Source organism: Lepidochelys olivacea (genome assembly GCF_965140295.1).
Source record: "Lepidochelys olivacea isolate rLepOli2 genome assembly, chromosome: 1".
NCBI lineage: Eukaryota > Metazoa > Chordata > Testudines > Cheloniidae > Lepidochelys > Lepidochelys olivacea.
In genome coordinates this window covers 150011712-150030774 of record NC_140411.1, presented here as the reverse complement: position 1 = coordinate 150030774, position 19063 = coordinate 150011712, and the positions used below count along the sequence as shown (strand labels likewise).

Here is a 19063-nt window from a genome sequence, read left to right as displayed (position 1 = left end):
AAACATTTTAAATGTTTTTCTTGTTTATTTTAAAATAGCGAATGGGCCTAAATCTTAAAATGTCACCAGACAAACAGATTACTTTAACCCCCTGAAAACACTGAACAGTTTGAAAATGTAAAGCCCTGCTTAAGTGTCACATGAGTCAATAACTGAAGATGTCTCTCTCTTTTCTCACTTCCCTCCATTGTAAACTCTGCTATCCAGTCCTTTTCTCCTCCCTCAGTGAAGATGGAGGCCCTGTCCCATCTCTGTTCTGTCAGTGGGGGCTGAGTCTCCCTCCCTCCCTGAGAGCTTTGCAGTCTCTCTGCTCTCTCCTCTTGCTGGCTCTATGCCATTGCTTCCCTCTGGCTGACTCCCTGACATGATTCTCCTTCTTTGATTCTTTGGAATTCTAAAGGATTTTGGACTGATATTCCAGCTTTCCTAGGTATTTAAAGCCTTTAGATCATTAACCCATTTCGTATGTGAACATTAAGAACACCCCCTTGATTGCAGTCTCATTCATGGAATGGGTTTAGGATTTAAAAAGACAACATTTGGTGCTAATTGGCAACCTTGTTGGACACTGATATTGAATTAACCTCTCAGCCCTTGAAGAGGTCTTTTCAGAAAAAAGTTTGAGGCTTGTAGGATGATATGGGTTGGGGATACTACTACTCTTCGTGTCTGTGATACACCTATTCAGGGGATAAATAAATGCATTCACTTAACAGAGCTCTCAATCTGGCACTTTTCAGAAGCATTAAATTGATATAGAAGAGAATTTAAAAGAAAGCTAGTACACCCCTGCAAAAGACCTCCATGCCACCATTCCTATTTCTGTTCTGTCCTATTTCTGTGTGATATACACATAGAATCTGGCCTTGAATTCCAGATTATGGAACTTCCACAGTAATTTGACTCCTGAGATTCAATCTTTCAAGAAGCACAAAATACACATGTATTTTCTTGGCATGCTTTCGCTGTATTTCAAATCCCTGGTATAAGGTGAGAATTGGAGCCTTTATAACTACTCTAATGGTTTAGAGTTCTCTTAGAAAAGATATTTATTCTCTCTCTCTCTTTCATATTCTCGTTCTTTTTTAACCTAAGCAAAGTGATATATTATTTCTGTGTTTTATTTTTCTTAACTGTGTACTTTAAGTCTTTCCTTTCTCTATGATGTAGTGGAATAGCAATGAGGAGGACTCACATTGATACAAATAAGTTTTCTATTGTGTGTTTCTCATGCTGGAAGCTTTAATGGTCTTTCTAGTTTTTGGTTTGAGCATGTAACAGGAATGAGCTGTTGTTGTAGTCTTCAAATAATGTTAAAATAATGTGTTTTATTTTCTCTTCATCAGGATTTGCTGCTCTAGAGCTATGAGTCTCATTGACTTGATTGCTTTTGTATTTGTATAAGTTAATTTGGCTCCTAAAAAACTAATTGTCTTGGGGGAAAAATCTCCTTTGAGCCATATAATCTTTCACTCTCACTCTAGATAAAATAACCAGATCTGTTGTTACATACTATCAAACACTTAATGTAATTTTTCCTTATTAATTTTAATCACTTATCTATACTTCGGTAGTGAATGTGTTTGTGCAAGTATGTGTATTGAGAGAGAAAAATACAAGGAAGGTGCTGTGTTGTTCTAATGTTGTTTCAGTACTTGTGGGACATAAATGCCATGTGGAAAACACCGTGTGATTGGTTTCTAAAAGACATCATTCTAAACTGGTAATCTCAAAGGTTTAACACTTCAGTCAAAATAAAAGAAATTATATCTTTGTGAACAGCAAGAACTTTGTCATAACCTACCTTGAAGCTTTTTAATAAGGATGTCACACTGGACAACGTTTCATCATCTGGAGCATTTCAGCTTCTTGATGCAAAACGCTGAGAAACTAAGCCAGAGTCCAGAGCAACAGAAGCATGTGCATTAGAAGAGAGCTTAGCCAATTCTACAAGGATCAGTTGTCATTTAAGAAAATCACTTTTAACAGCTGGCACAACATAAAAGTCAAGTTTAGCACTGTTATCATAAAAATAAATAAATAAATAACATTTAAAAGCCCTGTTGTTTAGAGTTAGTCAGAGTTATGAATGACTCATTTTCCTCCCCGATCTCTGATCCATGTTGCAATTGGTCAGTCTCAGAGGATCCAGTTGTATCTCTGTCTAGAAAGTACTCCCTCAGGAGCTAATAGTAGTGTTGTTTCCTGAAACAGAAGTCAGAAACTATTGCATGTCTTCTGCATTCAGCACCACCTTTTTTACAAAGCCGAGCATGTCATTTCTGCAGTTACTTCCATGTTTGTTGGCCCAGAACCCAGACAGCTGAGTTCAAAACAGATCCTCCTCTTGCTAGCACAGTACATTAGGTAAACGTGTCAAGTTCATTTTTATATCTTAGTCAAACCACTTGTACTTTTTTTTCCTGGTAGTTTACAAGATATTTTTAGATTTTATTTTAAAATCAGCTAGCACAGACAAGTGGTGTTATGCCATCACTCAGAGGAGTCTCCTAAGCACTACAGATATTTAAGTAACCCCAAGAAACTCTCTAACAGGCATTTCACCAACCAGAACAACTCATAATAAGACCCTGTTAGCCCCATTTGCTGCTGTACTCCCTTGTAGTTTTCATAGTATGGTTGGGTTTTTTTTTCTTTGTTTGTTTGGGGTTTTTTTTTACAATTTTTTTGACAATTTTCTTTACAACATGAAAAGATTAATGTAATTACATTTCATATAAAACAATAGATATTTGATATTCACTTTCTTATTTTTGCATGTAATAAATAATTTCAAAAGACAAATACTATACAATCTTCTGTTTGCAGGAATCTCTTATACCATAAAAGATTAACTTTTAATGGGACATTAACATTTCAGTAGGGACATATTAGATATCTTCTGTAGATCATTAGGACTGGAATTATACCTGGTTTACATGACAACACCTGAAGAAATTTAAACAATTTGGATATCACTAAATTACCCCAGGTTGTAATTTTGGAAATAAAACTGGAATGAAGTTGTTAATCTAGGAGTTCAAAAAAGTTTGGTGCTGACATGCAGTATCTCAGAAGTAACTCAGAAATATCTCAGAAGTAACCAGTAAATCTCGGCTTATACTGTGATAGAAGAATAGGTCACTGGTCTCCATAGCTATAATTAAGGCTAAGATTTTGTTACAGATATTTTTAGTAAAAGTCACGGACAGGTCCTGGGCAATAAAGAAAAATTCACAGAAGCCCATGACTTGTCCGTGACTTTTATTAAAAACATCCATGACAATATGGGGAGTGGCCGTGTTCCCTCACCACCCTCAGGGAGCCTGGCTCAGAGCTCTGGGGGCCCCTACTGCTCACGGGGGCTCGGAGTTCTGAGGTCCCGCACTGCTTGTGGCTGGAGCTGGGAGCTGCAGCCGCCCCCCTCCCACCCCCCCGCCCCCAGTGGCCCAGCGCTTCAGGGTAACCCCAGCACCTGCAGTGGCTTGGGGAGCGTTGGGGGTACCCTCCATTTCCTAGCCACCGCGGGGCAGGGCAGGTGGACCTTGCAGCTTCCAGCTGCTGGAGGCTGAAGTCATGGAGGTCTCTGGAAGTCACAAATTCCGTAACTTCTGCGACTTCCATGACAAAATCATAGTCTTAGCGCTAGTAAATCAATCCCTTTAATCCAGTACTTGCCTTTTCATCTATGAGAAATCCACCCTTTACAATTCATTTGGATTTTCGGACTCTTGGATCCAAAAGAAATGGCTCTATTACTCCAGGTCAGGCATCTCACCAGTAATTGAGACAAATACTAGTGCTTATATTCTTATTCCAGGCCTCTGGAATCTACACAGAAAGACCATCCCAATGTACTATCAAGTGACATGTGAAGTCTGTGCAACTCGGTTTTAGTATACGTAGTGATAGAAGCTGAGTGAAACCTCACTGAAGTTGGAGGACATAGTTGATGCCCATCATTCAGTAGAAATGTAAGAATCAGTTAAGAGAGCTTTCGGCATGAGATAGCTGAATCAATAGGAACCTCCATCCAAACAAAGACCAAGCAAGACTGGAGAGAAGCTGAGCTGTGTAGGTCAGGGGGGTTCTGCTGGGGGCTGATTGCAAATGCAGGGGGCTGGGATTTATTTGGTAGAGGTCTGTGTGTCTGAGGGCAGTAGCAGCCAGAAGCAGACTGCAAGAGAAGCACAAGTAATATGGCCCTGAGATAAAGCCAATTGGGAGAGCTTATTGGACACAGTGCTCCCTGAAAAAGAGGCTTGAAACAGTGAGCAAAGAAACTGTGTCTCCTGCTATTTGATTCCTAATGTGTTCAGGGAAACAGGGCTTTGTGTACTTTCTTTGTAAATAATAGAATTACATTTAAGAAATACTTGAGTCTATCATCAGATTCTCCTCTTTCTCCTCCAGAAATAACCCACAAGACCCTGAATATCGGCTAACTGCTTGAGTCAACAGAGGTAGCAGCCTAAAAGTCCCTTTTCAACACTAATTTGAATGCAGTAAATCACAGCAGCACTGTGGCAATACTGAGATTGGTGATGTAGCACTCTAGAAAACTCTAGTCAGCCTCATTGTGCTTCTCAAACATAGGCATAGCCAGCCAACTGAAGTTCTGAATGGCTTTTGCAGTCTATCTGCACGGCAGTTAAATACCCTGTGACACTGCCCATAGTCTTCATAGAGATGTTATTGTGATATGATTGCCTGCCCTTAATGCTGGCTTTAATAACAACTATTGCCCCCTCTTATGGATATTCTGGGCACTGATAACAGTGCTCCTGCACATGTATAGAAACAGATGATTACAATTCCATTATTTCTTTTCATTCCCTTTCTCTGGGCTTAAATCACATATAAACAGGCAGCTTAACTATGATGTATTATATGTAAGATAAGTCATGTAAGATATCATTGAAAAGCTTATGGTTTACTGACTATGATTATCCTGTTTGTATGCAGGTATTATTTTTGTATCTGAAGTTAGGAATAGTGGCTATATTTCTGCATTGCAAATATGTTTACAGCTGGGGAACACCCACTAGGCAGAATGCACTCAGTCTAGATGGCTGGCTAGAAAGGACCATTAGAGAAAACAATAGAAAAACTTTCTCTCTCACCAGGGGGCCTTCCTGGGGACACTACAAAAACCTCTGACTCATGGCTGCTGTGGCATTACAGGGACATGTAACCAGGTCACCTGGTACTGGACTCCATCTTAGAATACTGGTGTTTTTCCTCTGACTGGCGTGGGAACTAAGCTTTGAGACAAAGAGTTCCTGCCATATGCAAAAGCTATTTAAGGCAGGGGAGTGACATCATCATGGTTCTTTACTGTCTCCTCGCCCCAAAGAGGCTCTTGAAAACACCTGAGGAACAAGAACTGAACTGGGGGGAAGTGTTAGACCCAGGCTAAAGGGGATTTTTAGCCTGTGAAAAGAATACCTGGGGCTTTTAAGCTGTAAGCAAGTGCAACTGTCCCCTTAAGAATTTTTGCAGCCTGCTTGAATCATCATTTAGGGTGAGAATTTGCTACTCATATCCATTCTCTTTAGTATATTAAGCTTAATATGTGTGTTTTGTTTGTTTGCCAGGTAATCTGCTTTGATCTGTTTGCTATCCCTTATAATCACTTAAAATCTATCTTTTGCTTTGTCTAAAACCAGGGAGTGTGAGAGTCATAACTTGGGGCAGAAAGCTGTTGCATATCCTTCTCCACATTGAGGGAAGGGGCAAATTTCATGAGCTTACGCTGTACAGTTCTCTGTGCAGCACAAGATGGTATAATCATGGGGTTACGCTCCAGATGGCGGTGTGTGCACTTGAGCAGCTTGGGCAGTTCCTTAGCTGTAGCCTGCCCATGCAGAGCTGATCACAGCCATCTGTATGTTGTGCAGCTGGGTGTTCGCCTACCTGTATGTGTGCTGAATCCTGGGGGAGGGCTTGGTAGGCTGTTCACAGTGGTACAGCGTAAAGGGAGTCCAGGTTGGTCGGTGGGGGGGCTAAGTGGTACCCCAGTTCCAGGTGGCACCACAGGGGGAACTCATCACATCCCCCTCTGGTAGGCAAAAGCATGTGTAAGCTGACTGTTTATATGTGTTTTAAGCCTAGAGAAAGGGAATGAAGAGAAATAATGGAATTGTAATCATCTGTTTCTATATATGTGCAGGAGCACTGTTACCAGTGCCCAGAGTATCCATAAGAGGGGGCAATGTTGTTATTAAAGCCAGCATTAAGGGCAGGCAATCCAGCATCAGTTTCACATCCTGAACCAGGAGCTGAGCCAGTTCGAGCTGGGAGGATGAGGGAACTTTTGTTTACACAGTGGTGAGAGTTTCCATTGGACTCAGCCATATACAGAGATTGGATTCCCAGGGCAATATGGCTGTTGTCATGGTTAGAGCTCATACCTAAAAAATTTCCCACTTGAATGGGCAAACATAAAGAGAATGAATCAACCATTAACATAGGACCATTAGCCATTAGAAAGGTTCATAGAGCAGGCTTTTCTGTTTGCTGATGTGGTTGATGCATTTGGATATTGACCGAAAGAACTGTAGTATTCATTCTGCTTTGAAAACTGACCAACTCAGATGATACAGACTACATTTCAATTAATGGTATTAACTAAAAAGTTGTCTTCAAATATCGGAGAGTAAAGAATACATATATGTGTGTGTTAAAATAAATGAGCATAACAGTTCTTTTGAAACTCTGTATTTGATACAGATTTTAGACCTATTCCACAAAGCCATTGGAAATCTAGTTTATCTGGTTAGTTTCAACTGCACTGAAGCAACGCTAAGTAGCCGGAGCAAATAGTGTGTTATGTATGTGTATGTTGGACAGTAAAGGAGTCTCTGAAAGTTTTCATAAGAAGGATACAGTTGTAGTCTTATCACTAAATAGGTGTTGGGAAACATAGTTTGACTTCAATGGGCCTCTACTTGTGTGGACCAATTTGCAGGATCAAGGCCTACATTTCTGAATACCGAACTTTTTTTAAGTTGTTTTCATTATAAAGATGTTTATACATTTTATTAGAGATAATTAATATAACAATATAAAATATTAACATATTGAAAAATGAATTGTTATATGAATTTTAATTAGTTATTAATTAATTATTTTATATACAACATGTATATAAACATTTGCATGTACAGGATCTAAAGATTCTCAAAATGGACCAGAGGGCAAATTCCCATTAGCTGCTGCTACTCTAACATTTGTTATTTATTTGAGAATAAGCTATTACATTTGGTGTACCTTACTCAGTGTAGTATTTGCATATTTAATCAGAGGAATAAGAGGTTAAAAAATGGATTTTTTAAAAAAAAATCTGCAATGCTATCTGTTCAGTAAACATGTTAAACTTTAATAGTGAGTGCAGTGTGAGGTAAAAAGTGGAGTCCTAAAGAGGCTAGAAACCCCTACCTTGCAGACAAACTTGAGATAGAGCAAGAGAGAGAGAGTGTAGCGGGGACAGAAAAGAAATAAAAATGGGAACTTGATGGTTGAGGGATTAGTAATGGGCACCTTTACATTCTAAGCTGCAAATTCAAGTACGGCTTATATAGATATAATGATTGATATCCTTGAAAACCAATAATGACCATATTTTCACGAAGACTACAAACCAACATCAGTACATACTTTGCATGCCCAACTTCCCTGATGATAAATACAACCCACCCTCCCCCCACCCAAGCAAACTTTGTTTTTCTGTTGTCCTCTCCTTGGCATCGGTGTGGAATACCTTGTTATGAGACCCAGTCCAAATCAATGTGACCTCCAGCATTAAGTGGTTAAAGTGAGGGTCGGATGAAATAAGATAGGTTGGGATTGCTGCAGCAAATTTTGACTGATGTGTGGAATGAAAAAATCTTGTCCAGCAGAGAGACTACACACAGTTTTGTGAAGTCATTTTTTCACTATGTTGTTATCTGCGGGCTACAGACAGATATGTAATATCCAGCTCAAAAAAAAGAAGGCAGAAAAACAGAGCATGTATAGATGTCTCTCAAGGACAGCGTTACAGATACAAAACAAAATACAGTGTTATAAATACAAAAAAAAATAGAAAACTGAAGTATCTGTTGCTTTTATGTATTGATTCATTACAGTATAATTTCCTATGTATTTTTTTCTCTTTCCGGCAATTAGATAAAATCTGTGACTAAAAGAGATGTACACAGAAAACTTGTTCTCCCTTTCCCCTTCCCTTCCAAATAAAAAAGAAAAAGGAACACAACAGACCTCTAAATAGACTGTAAACATTTAAAAAGTGCAACCCACGGCATTGCCAATAAGCCACAGGTGTGTGCTGCATGAGCAGAAGGAAATTGATAGCAATTGTGAGGAGTATAATGATTATTCCATTCTCATAATACATTCATCATAATGTGCACTTATGCATCTGTTGCTTCAGTAGATTTTTTTTAAGGTAAAAAATCCATTTCTATGCAAATCATTTTAGTGCTATTCTTTATGATTTGGACAATGCTTTAGAGAAGTGGTTGCCAGACTTGTTCTGCCACTTGTGCAGGGAAAGCCCCTGGCGGGCTGGGCTGGTTTGTTTACCTGCCGCATCCACAGGTTCGGCCGATTGCAGCTCCCAGTGGCCGCGGTTTGCTGCTCCAGGCCAATGGGAGCTGCTGGAAGCGGTGGCTAATACATCCCTCAGCCCGCGCAACATCCAGCAGCTCCATTTCCCTCTATTTAGAATAGGAAATAATTATGAAATATTAGCACATTTCTAACTATTCAGATAGTAGATATTACATTATTTAATCATACAGATGAAACATTCCGTTTTTCCTGAACTTATAAAATGTTAATTTAAAAATATTTATATCAAAACACACTTTTCAATGTTTCAGTTAGTGTAGAGTAATTTACAATATAGATAGTTGTAAATTGTCCAGGCTTTCGGAGTCATTAATTGCCACTATATTGAGTAATGTGTTTTCACTATTCCAAACATAGTAGGCCAATCTATTCAAAACAGCCCTAAGAAGTAAATTTTACAGTGTTTTTTACATAACTGATCATTATACTCGAATTAACTGGCAATTTAAGCATGAACTTCAAGCTATCGATTGAATTTTTTTAGTCCAGACTGTAGCTCTTCTGGAAGGAATAAACATAGATGTGGAAACTGTCTCAGTGGCCCATCTTCCAAATGGACCAAGTTTAAACTACAATAAAACAAACAAAAGCAACATCTTGGTCTTACCTAAGTGGGGCAATAATGCCTCTTTGCTTTCTGAAGGCAACATACATCACAGACAGCCTTTCTCTGCGCAAGAACTAGCCTGTCCACAAAAAACAAAATTCATCTTTCTCCTTTTTAAAGACTTAAATCCAGTGCCCAATAACTGTATTTTGCATCTGGAATGCAAGAAACTGCAGGTGGCACCACCCAAGGCTTAATTCTAGCTCTCATGGCTCTGACGTTGTGCCATTTAGGCTACTGAATCAGGTAGTGGCTCTGCAGCTACATTGCAAAGGAGTTATTCAGATCTTCTGGGTTTTTTAAAATGTCAAGTCCTAATACATCAACCTCCTGTACTATTTTATCCTTTTTCTTCTTATGATGGAGTTACATTTTAACACAATAGAACAGTAATCTATAAATGTATTTTAATACATCTGAGTGAGCCTTTTGGGAACACACTCATTATAATAATATGAGGTATTCACCTTTAAAAATATGAGGTATTCACCTTTAAAAATACTTTTGCAAGTGTAGTTTTCAAATCGGCAGTCGTGCTAATAGGTTTTGTGGCTGTCTTTTGCTTTGCCAAACTGTACGTGTAATAGCAACTTAAAGCATAAATTGCCTTTCTGTGATTAACTGCATGCACACACACACAGAAATTCTCTGTGCAGCCAGTTAGCAGATCTAATTTTTGAATGATAAAAGCACAACTAAGGGGCAGATGCTTAGTGTTTAAAATGGTGCACTAACAATGCAGTACTCTTAGGCATGAGTTACCATGAGTAATTATGCTTTCATAGCTTTCCATTGAGGGCCATTTATGTTTACCTGTCTTACAATGAGAATCCAGTGAACCATTCCTGATATGAACACTACTGCCCTAAAACCTGTTCCTTCGCTCCAAGAATCCCCTCCATCTAAGCATGGATGTGACTCAAGTCAGAGATTGAGTACTTCTTTGTTGTCATCTTTTAAAGGAGTTATATATGAAATTCCTGCACTTGTCAGTTGTTGCTAGTTCCATTAAACCAGTCTGTGTGTTTAGGACCTGACCCTGTGTAAATAAATATTTACTCACGTGAGTTGTCCCACCCAGTGAAGATAAGATACATTATATTATTAAATCATGCAGCAAAATAAAGACTATAAGTACCTGGCACCTTATGTTGTCATTTATTTTCACCTGTGTGATGTGTGTCTAAAATGCTTCCATTCTGATTTTTTACCATTTTACACATACTTTGCACAGTGGTAAATGAGAATGCATGTTGTCAGGCAGTGGGGATGCAAGTCCTAGATGTTTGCTTATACAATTACTTATTATTTTCTTTGTAAACAAATATGAAGGTCAGTTATATTTTGCAAAAAGAACAGGAGTACTTGTGGCGCCTTAGAGACTAACAAATTTATTAGAGCTTACGCTGCAAACAAGTACTCCTGTTCTTTTTGTGGATATAGACGAACATGGCTGCTACTCTGAAACCAGTTATATTTTGATTTCCCTATATGGACTAAACAATAATGCCTGTTCCAGGAGGTAGGCATCCTAACAAGAGATCAGAAATACAATCAAGTTCAAACAAGCAACCAAAGGCCTTTCTGTGCCCCAAAACATCATCCACACCAACAAAACTAACCTAGCCCCTGCAACACACTAATGCCCCAAATAAATAAAATAAACGCCCCTATTGAGAACCCCTGAATCTCTTCAGTAATCTGCACATATTGATGAACTATGCAGATTCAGTCATCAGAATCAAATAATTTTAGATGAGCAGCAAGGAAAGAATTCTAAAATGGAGAGACCCATAGGTGGAATTCCCTTGCCAGCAGATTCCTCTCCTATAAACATTTTTGCTAATCACAGCTAATATAATGTGGGAACATGTATAATGCTGCAAGTGAGATCAGAGTCCAGTTGTTTTAGGTGATGAACATATACACTTTAAGAAACAGTCTGTGCCCAGAAAAGTTTATAGTCTAAACAATCAGACAAAGGGTGTGAGAGAGGAAGTTTTTTAAATCCCATTTTACATGCGCACACAATATATCCCCTCCCCATAATGTTTCAATAGAAATTTTCCAGTGAGGTAACCACCAATGACGTTCTTATCCTTGCCTGGAATATTGGAGGGTAGTCCCCATTCATTCCTACTCCCACCCACCATTATGCCCAGGAAATAAGAGCAACCCATTCAAAAAGGTTGTTAAAATGCAGCTTCCCCCTGTCTTTGCTGAGACTCTAACCTCACAAAAAACTAAGATGGCTCAACCAACCAATCTCTGATTTGGGTCATCTTGAGTAGTCTATTTTCCGTGAGTCTCACATCTGTAAGTGTCACTCCCATCATGACCTTCACAGAGTACAGACTGTTCTTACTGTTGTAGCAAAAACAGCCAACACGATGATAAATTGAGGGAGAGACAACCCCAGTTTCACTGGTAACTCAAGATTTGAGGGGTAGGGTGTAGGTCACAAAGGTTTGGTCGCTACTGGAACAACAGGTGTTTTTTATCCAAACTAAGCAGGGCGTGATGTGCAGCCCAGGCTTTCAGGGAGCAAGGGAGCAGAGTACTTCAGTGACAATGCGTTTGGGGGTTGTGATTACACAGGGGTATTCCTGACACTGCCTTTGTCGCAGCTGGGATGGGGTGAGCTGTTACAGGTAAATTGGGTATGGGGGCTGAGAGGAGAGGCTGGGTATATGTGAAGAGATGCTTGGTATACTGTATATAAATTCATGTGATTGGTTTTATTTGCATTTTCACGTTTCAAGTGGGCAAAATATTACAAATGATACATTCATTGAAATAATTACGTTTTCAGTGAGTGAACTATGTTACTGAAATGAGCAATTTATCATGGTCCCTTTATCCAATAATGTCAACATTTTTTTTTTTAAATTTTCAGAAACTTCTGGTCAAACTGTTACTGTGGTTACACAAACCGTGGTAACCAAGGAAACCACCATCTCCAAAGTAGAAATGCCATCTTCCTTGCTTCTGGAGGTGCCAGCTCTGGCTGAGTTTAATAAGGCCTGGGCAGAACTCACTGACTGGCTTTCTTTACTGGATCAAGTGATAAAATCCCGGATAGTGACAGTGGGTGATCTTGATGACATCAACGACATGATCATCAAACAAAAGGTATGAGAAACATTTAGACATTGATTTTTGCAGTTGAAACCCTGTAACAGCTATTAAAAGGGTAATCATTTCAGCAGGGAACATAAGAGGAAACATTTAGATTAAGGTGAGTAGCATACAACTTCCACAGTTAATCTGTTTTAAATTGACTTCTAGGATTTGAATTTTAAAGTAACTGAAAAAGGAACAGAATAGTTTTTTTCATAATGAAAACTGCATTTAACAGAGTATCAGAATGTTCCCTTTTATGAACATGTGTGTGCCATAGCAGTGAAATCAGATCTGTCTATCTTATTTGTAATGCACCCATCATTATGGGTCACAGGCTAGGGAGTCAGATATGGAACACAAAACAAGGAAGGAAATATATAGAAAGATCCACGATGTAAACAGAGAAAAAAATAAACTGTTCTGTACCTTTTTCATGTTTGAGTGTTTCTGTAAGAACTTTCTGAGAGGTTTGTATCCTGCTGTCATCTTGTTATGAAAAGCTCCTCAGTCCCTTTATACAAAATAATAGCTTATTAATGCAAGTGTTTTGTCAGCAAATTGCGTAAGTATTAGTCATCTTTGAAAACACACAAAAATATGGAAATACATGTGCATAGACAAAAAAGCAAAACTTCAGCAACTCTGTGGCAATAAAAGTAATTTGTTATTATATAGCCTGAAAGTAATTACCTGCCTTCCAGATTTAACAGTGTTCAATATAAAAGATTCAGCTTGCCTGTGCAAAACTTTAAGTGCTAAACTTCCATTCATTTGAGCTCTTGTAAACTGAATTTATGGCTTTGTATGATAAAATATTCCTCTGCTTCATTCTCCAAAAATGAAGCCTGATTATCGCAGAGGAGACAAGTTAAATTGTTTTTTCTTATTTAAAGAAAAAAAGAAAATAGATAGAATGGAGAAATTTTGTATGATCTTTCTCTTAAACAATTCAACAAGAGAAGGATTTATTTAAATACATAACCAGCTATGTCCTTTCCTGTTTCTTTTTTGTGTATTTAACTTTTCACAACTTGTGATTATTTGACATAGGTTGTTTTCGCCCCAGATACTTTTATGTTGTATTTCCTTCCTGAAGTAGCAAAAGGTTTTGGTATTCATCTCTACCAGTGATTATAGGGCCGGTCAATATTTTCAGAGTAAATCTGTACCATCTCTTAAGAATGTCATAATTGTATTAGGTTTAAGATAGTATACTACGGAAACTAGATAAAAATAATTTTAAACAGTTTCAAAACATATTATTTTGGTCATTTCTAAGTGACATGAAGCCCAAACAACAGACATGTTAGATGATTAAGATTTTTGTACTTTTTTAAAACCTTAGATCGAAAAGGTACATGTTGTCAAATACTTCATTTAAAATGATCTGATCATTTTGATATTTAAATAGTAATAGCCAAAATAATAAATCCTTAAATTTACATACCTGTAATTTGAGAGGAAAAACCCAGCTAAGTATGCATATTGTCCCATATACTATTAGCAGATTGGTATAATAATCTAAAATAGATCCTAAGGAGCTGTTATAATCTGTCAGGTTAATAATAGTCTACAAATAAAGTTGAATTTTTACAATACAGTCTATAATTTATCAGGTCAAATATATACCTTTACAACAATGATCTGTTGTGAAACCTTCAAAATTTATTAAGTTTCATAAATCGCATTTTCAGAATTAGCCTGCTATCAAAATATTTACCTTATTAAGAGCTATTAGCCCATAAAAAATGAAAGTTGCCACTTTTTTCTATGTACACTAAAATATAGATCAGTAGATGAAAATATCAAAAATACATCCTGGTATTACTTTATATTTGGCAGTCTAGGGCTTCCAGAGAACATTACCTATTTCTTTCATTTTAGCTCCATTATTCTTTATGATCTGCACGGTACCGCACTTTTTTCCCTTTTATTGAAAAATTTACAGGGCAGGACTGTTTTGGCTGGCAGTTGAGATTCTTTCTATTCTTTTAACCAGCATAAACTGTCTGGCTTCTAATTTCATAGATATATAATTATTTCTCCAGCTAAACTCCAGAAGAATTTTGAAACATAAATGGTCAAGAGCCATAATACTTTTCCTTGCTCTGTGTTAATCTACCAGATTTTAGCATCGTAAAGTGTAGTTAAACAATAGCTTTTCTTATTTCTTAGAGAATATCTTCATGTGGACTTAAGTCTTCCAAAGAACATGCTCATTTTGCCTACATTGTACGCTTCTGTCTTTCCTTATCTACTCCTTCATCTACTCTAGACTTCTCTAGGAGTCTGAAATCTTCACTCATAGTGATCTCCTTTACTAACAAAAATGACATCTAATGATATCCACCATTTCTCTAGGGCACCATAATTTTGAACAAAATTCTACATCTACATGTTTTAAAATAGCCAGTCTATATCTCTGATTGAGCCTACCTAAACGTCTATTTATCCAGTATAATGCAGTTGTATCTATCTATCTGTCAACCAAACTACACAGCCTATTTTTCATTAGTAATTGCCCAAGGCTGCGGTACTGTAAATTCCACCTGAGAATCCATGTCTCCTAACTCTCAGTCCTGTGATGACCATGAGAGCAGATATATTGTCCTTCAGCCTGGGACAGAAAGTCATCAAACCTGATTCTGTTCCTGACTGTATCACTGAATTGTTATGTGAATTTAGCCATGTAATTTAGCCTAATAGTTTCAGGACTGACAACTAATTTTAGACGTCCCAATTTTGTGGTTCCCAAGTTGATACGAATAAGGCCCCTGCTTCAGGAGGTGCTGTGCACCCACAACACCAGTTGAAGTAAATATGAGCTGTGGATGCTCCGCTACACTGAAAATCAGGTCAAAGGTGATTCAAATTGAACACCCAAAATTAGTATCCACTACTGAACATGTTGTCCACTTAATTTCTGTATGCCTCAGTTTCTTTACCTATAAAACAGGGATGAGAGTACTTACCTCACAGGGGGTGAAGCACATTGTGATCTGTGAGCATGGATTGTTGTGCCAACTCAAAGCCTATAAACCTCAAAATCCGGCTCTGTGTGGGTGAACTGATTTATGGTGCTGCAATTTTTGGGGATCCAACCCAAGATGTCTTAAGTGCTGAGTATCACCCTGTAAAAATTGGGTCTCATAAAGGTGTCTCAAATTAGGCATCCAAAAATAGACACACACAAAACTTTTGAAAATGTTGGCCTTTTTCATACCTTGCTCTAGAAAGATGAAACAAGTCTGTTTTATTTCTGCATCTTTCCTTTTAAAAGAAAGAAGAAATTTTCTTTAATAAATATAGAAGTTAAATAATATTTTAAAGAACCAAAAAGAAAATCCTCCATAAATCTGGCAGTACATGTAATAGGGGTAGTTTCCAAATTGTCCAAGTAAAAAGAAGTGATCTTAAGCTGTCCTGTCCTCCACAACAGCACATAATGTTATTGAGACTAAATCTCTAGGGGCATTTTGCTCAGGTTCATTTCACTCTCTTTGTGTCACAAGATCATAGACACTAACCCTGCCACATTTATGAAGGAAAAACATTTAAGACACCATTAGCCCTCAAGTGAACTTTGCTTGAAAGTGGTCCCAATGAATTGGAACTGTGAATGGTTACAGTAATAAAGTATCAAGTACAGAGCTTGCGTGCTTGTGTGTGTGTGTATAACAACAAAAATGTGATCTGGCCTTAGTGTTACAGGAAGCAGTATGACTTTAAAATATAGTAAGCAATGCATACGTCGTGTAGAGAAAGGAAGTTTGCAGCATAGCAAAAAGGTATTATAATGTCTAATAATTTCATCCTATTTGTAATTACTGTTTCCCATATTTATTTCAAAAATATGAGTGGGACCAGATTTTTTGCTGTAATAATATATCTTTCTTTAATGCAAGTCTACTAAAGTGTTTTTAGAAGTACATAAATACATAGTCCTCTTCTGTATAGTTTAAGAAACAGACACTTTAAAACCCACAGAAAATAATTAATATTGGTATAATAGTTTTTATTACTTTGCCATGTATTCATCAAGGGAAAAATACCGTACACTCTGACACAAAGGATTAATCTTTTGCAACAGTTGGAAGTTCGAAGCTGTGATACGAGCAGCATATTGTCTGAAAACTGACTGACAAAACAGAATTATATGGAATTTGTCTTCCCTAACCTGGCTCTATGGCTAAAGTTGAGGAAAATGATGAAAATAAATAACATACTAAGATGTAGACTGCTGAGAGAATCAACATAATAAAGTTCAATTCAATTGGTTTCAAATGATGCTTCATTTTATTCTCAAGACTTCAGAGCAGTCAGAAAGATCTGGACTCAAGGAACAGTTTATTTTCTTTGGGAAAGAGGAATGAGTGGACACAGACATAAACTTTTTTTCCCTCTGCTTTATTATGGAAAGGTAGTAACTTCTCCAGAGTTAAGGTGTCAACAAGCTTTCTTATAAAGCCCTGTTTGTCATCATCATAAATATAACTTGGAAAATGCTTGCCCTATAATTTGTCATATTTCCCCTGAAAGCAGAAGAGAATGTGCAAAGTTTGAAGACAATAAATCACACTATTTTTGAGTTATAGGTAATTAAAATGTAAGGCTCACTTGAGATTTTGACTTTTGTCTAATGTTTCTTTGTGTTCCCCTACTTCCAAAACAACTTTAGACTTTTCACATAATTAAATCTCCTTGAAAACACATGTGCCAGCTGCATTTGAAGAAAAGAGCTTTTAATTTAGCAAAGTGATTAGTGAGTTTCATTGTGGGTTGTTTTGGGTCTAATCCTGCACCCACTGTTTTCAACAGTAGACTTTTGCTATCGACTTGTGAGGCAGCAGGATCAATCAGGCACAATATGTGTGTGAACATGCTGCCTTCTATTTAGCAGCTGCAGCTTTGAAACGAAGTCAAGGCCCTTCTATAGCTAATAGAAATGTTCCATTAGTCTGTATGCTTTGGAACTGCAGAGCCAACGTTATTATGGAGAGCTGCTGGTATCTCCATAATTAAAGCTGGAACCACAGTGGCATTATATGATTAATTTTGGTCCCATTAAATAGCTAATTTTGCTCCCCCTTTTAACTCGGGGGGGAAAAAACAAAGAGAAAACAAAGCAAAATCCTCATGTTTTCAAATGTTTAGAGTTAAGTATTATTGACAACTAGAATGTGTCTGAAATCTTAATTAAACTGTGTGTGTACTTTCTGAAATTAAAAGACTTGATGTGGCTCCTTTTTGAATTTTTTTTTCAAATAGTCTGATGTTTCTTCTTTTTACCCAATGAAATTACATTACATCACAAAATTGGAAATACAGGTAGATTTTGATATTGTCTTATAAAAGAGGCAGTTTTCAAGGGCAAGAATAGTAAAATATTTAAGAATTTGAATATTTGAAAACTAGACACAATTTTCAGTCAGTGAAGAAGATGGAGAAAAAATAAAAATAACACAAAAATTCAGGGCTAAGGTGATTGTTTTCACCACTGACCCTTCATCTGGCCAGCCTAGTTTTCAGAAAGTGGGGGGTGGCGGGGGAGGAAAGAAAAAAATCCAGGATCTGATACAATTATACATGTATTCTACAACAAATAACCACTTTATTTAAGGTTTCAGACTAGCAGCTGTGTTAGTCTGTATTCGCAAAAAGAAAAGGAGGACTTGTGGCACCGTAGAGACTAACCAATTTATTTGAGCATAAGCTTTCGTGAGCTACAGCTCACTTCACTGAATGCATCCAATGAAGTGAGCTGTAGCTCACGAAAGCTTATACTCAAATAAATTTGTTAGTCTCTAAGGTGCCACAAATCCTCCTGTTCTTTTCACTTTATTTAAGGGGAATGTGTGCCAAACTCTTTTTAAGATGTGCTAAATGAGGATCACAGAATTTAAGACCTCTAGATTAGGGAGGAAGTTTATGGAACTGGTCTTTGAGGTAGGAGAGCCATGTTTTCGTTGCTAGACTACGGTGCTCCTCAGATTGTTTGAAACCTCTGTACTTAGGCAATGGAAAAATTAGGGTTAAAGATGCCCATCCTTTTCTGTTGATTGGTTTGAATTTACAGATGGAGGGAGTACCATGATCTGTGAAGAAGTTGGATGTCATCTGAGAAAAATAGAGAGGAGCATAGCACCAAGTTTCTGATTATGAGAGATGGGGAGGAAAGTGGAGTTGAGAGTGGTAATTAAAAAAGTAGGGAAAGTTAATGGTTTATTACGTACCTTGTTTACAGACATTACCTAAAAAAGAGACAAAATTAGCATTTCAGTAGTTAATTTTCCACCCCTGGCTTTGGGCACAGTTCTGTGATATATATTTTATTACGAGTAGTGTTTACTAAGTACTGTGTATACACCTGAACAAGTGGCATCATCACAGTTCTGTGGAATACATTGTTACCTTTGCTCAGAAGTTTTCTGTCTAAACTGTTTTGAACTGAATTTTTTTAACAAAACAAAATATCATGAAAAGTATCTGCTTTCGTCAGAAAACTTAATTTTGTTTTTATTGAAAAAACAAAATATTTTGTTTTGGAAATGCTGACCTGGTGCCTCATGAGAGTTTGGTAGCCTCATGTCCCCATCTTCTGTATGGGCCAGGCTCCATGGCTGGAATACTTTTCCCATGATGCACAATAGCCAGGGACTGCTATGATGCACTGATTCTCCTCTCTGAGAGAAGAGACCT

The 19063-nt window shown here is 37.5% G+C and overlaps 1 protein-coding gene across 3 annotated transcripts in view; it reads left to right on the top strand.

The window, feature by feature from the left end:
* Positions 1-19063, top strand: part of DMD (dystrophin) — a gene marked incomplete at both ends in the record, with an annotated part of 1846964 nt that overhangs the window by 1276614 nt on the left and 551287 nt on the right. For all 3 annotated transcript variants that reach the window (XM_084636024.1, XM_084636023.1, XM_084636025.1), the window contains one exon: positions 12138-12373. In XM_084636024.1, the coding sequence (XP_084492150.1) occupies positions 12138-12373 (236 nt within the window). The remainder of the gene's footprint in view (positions 1-12137; positions 12374-19063) is intronic.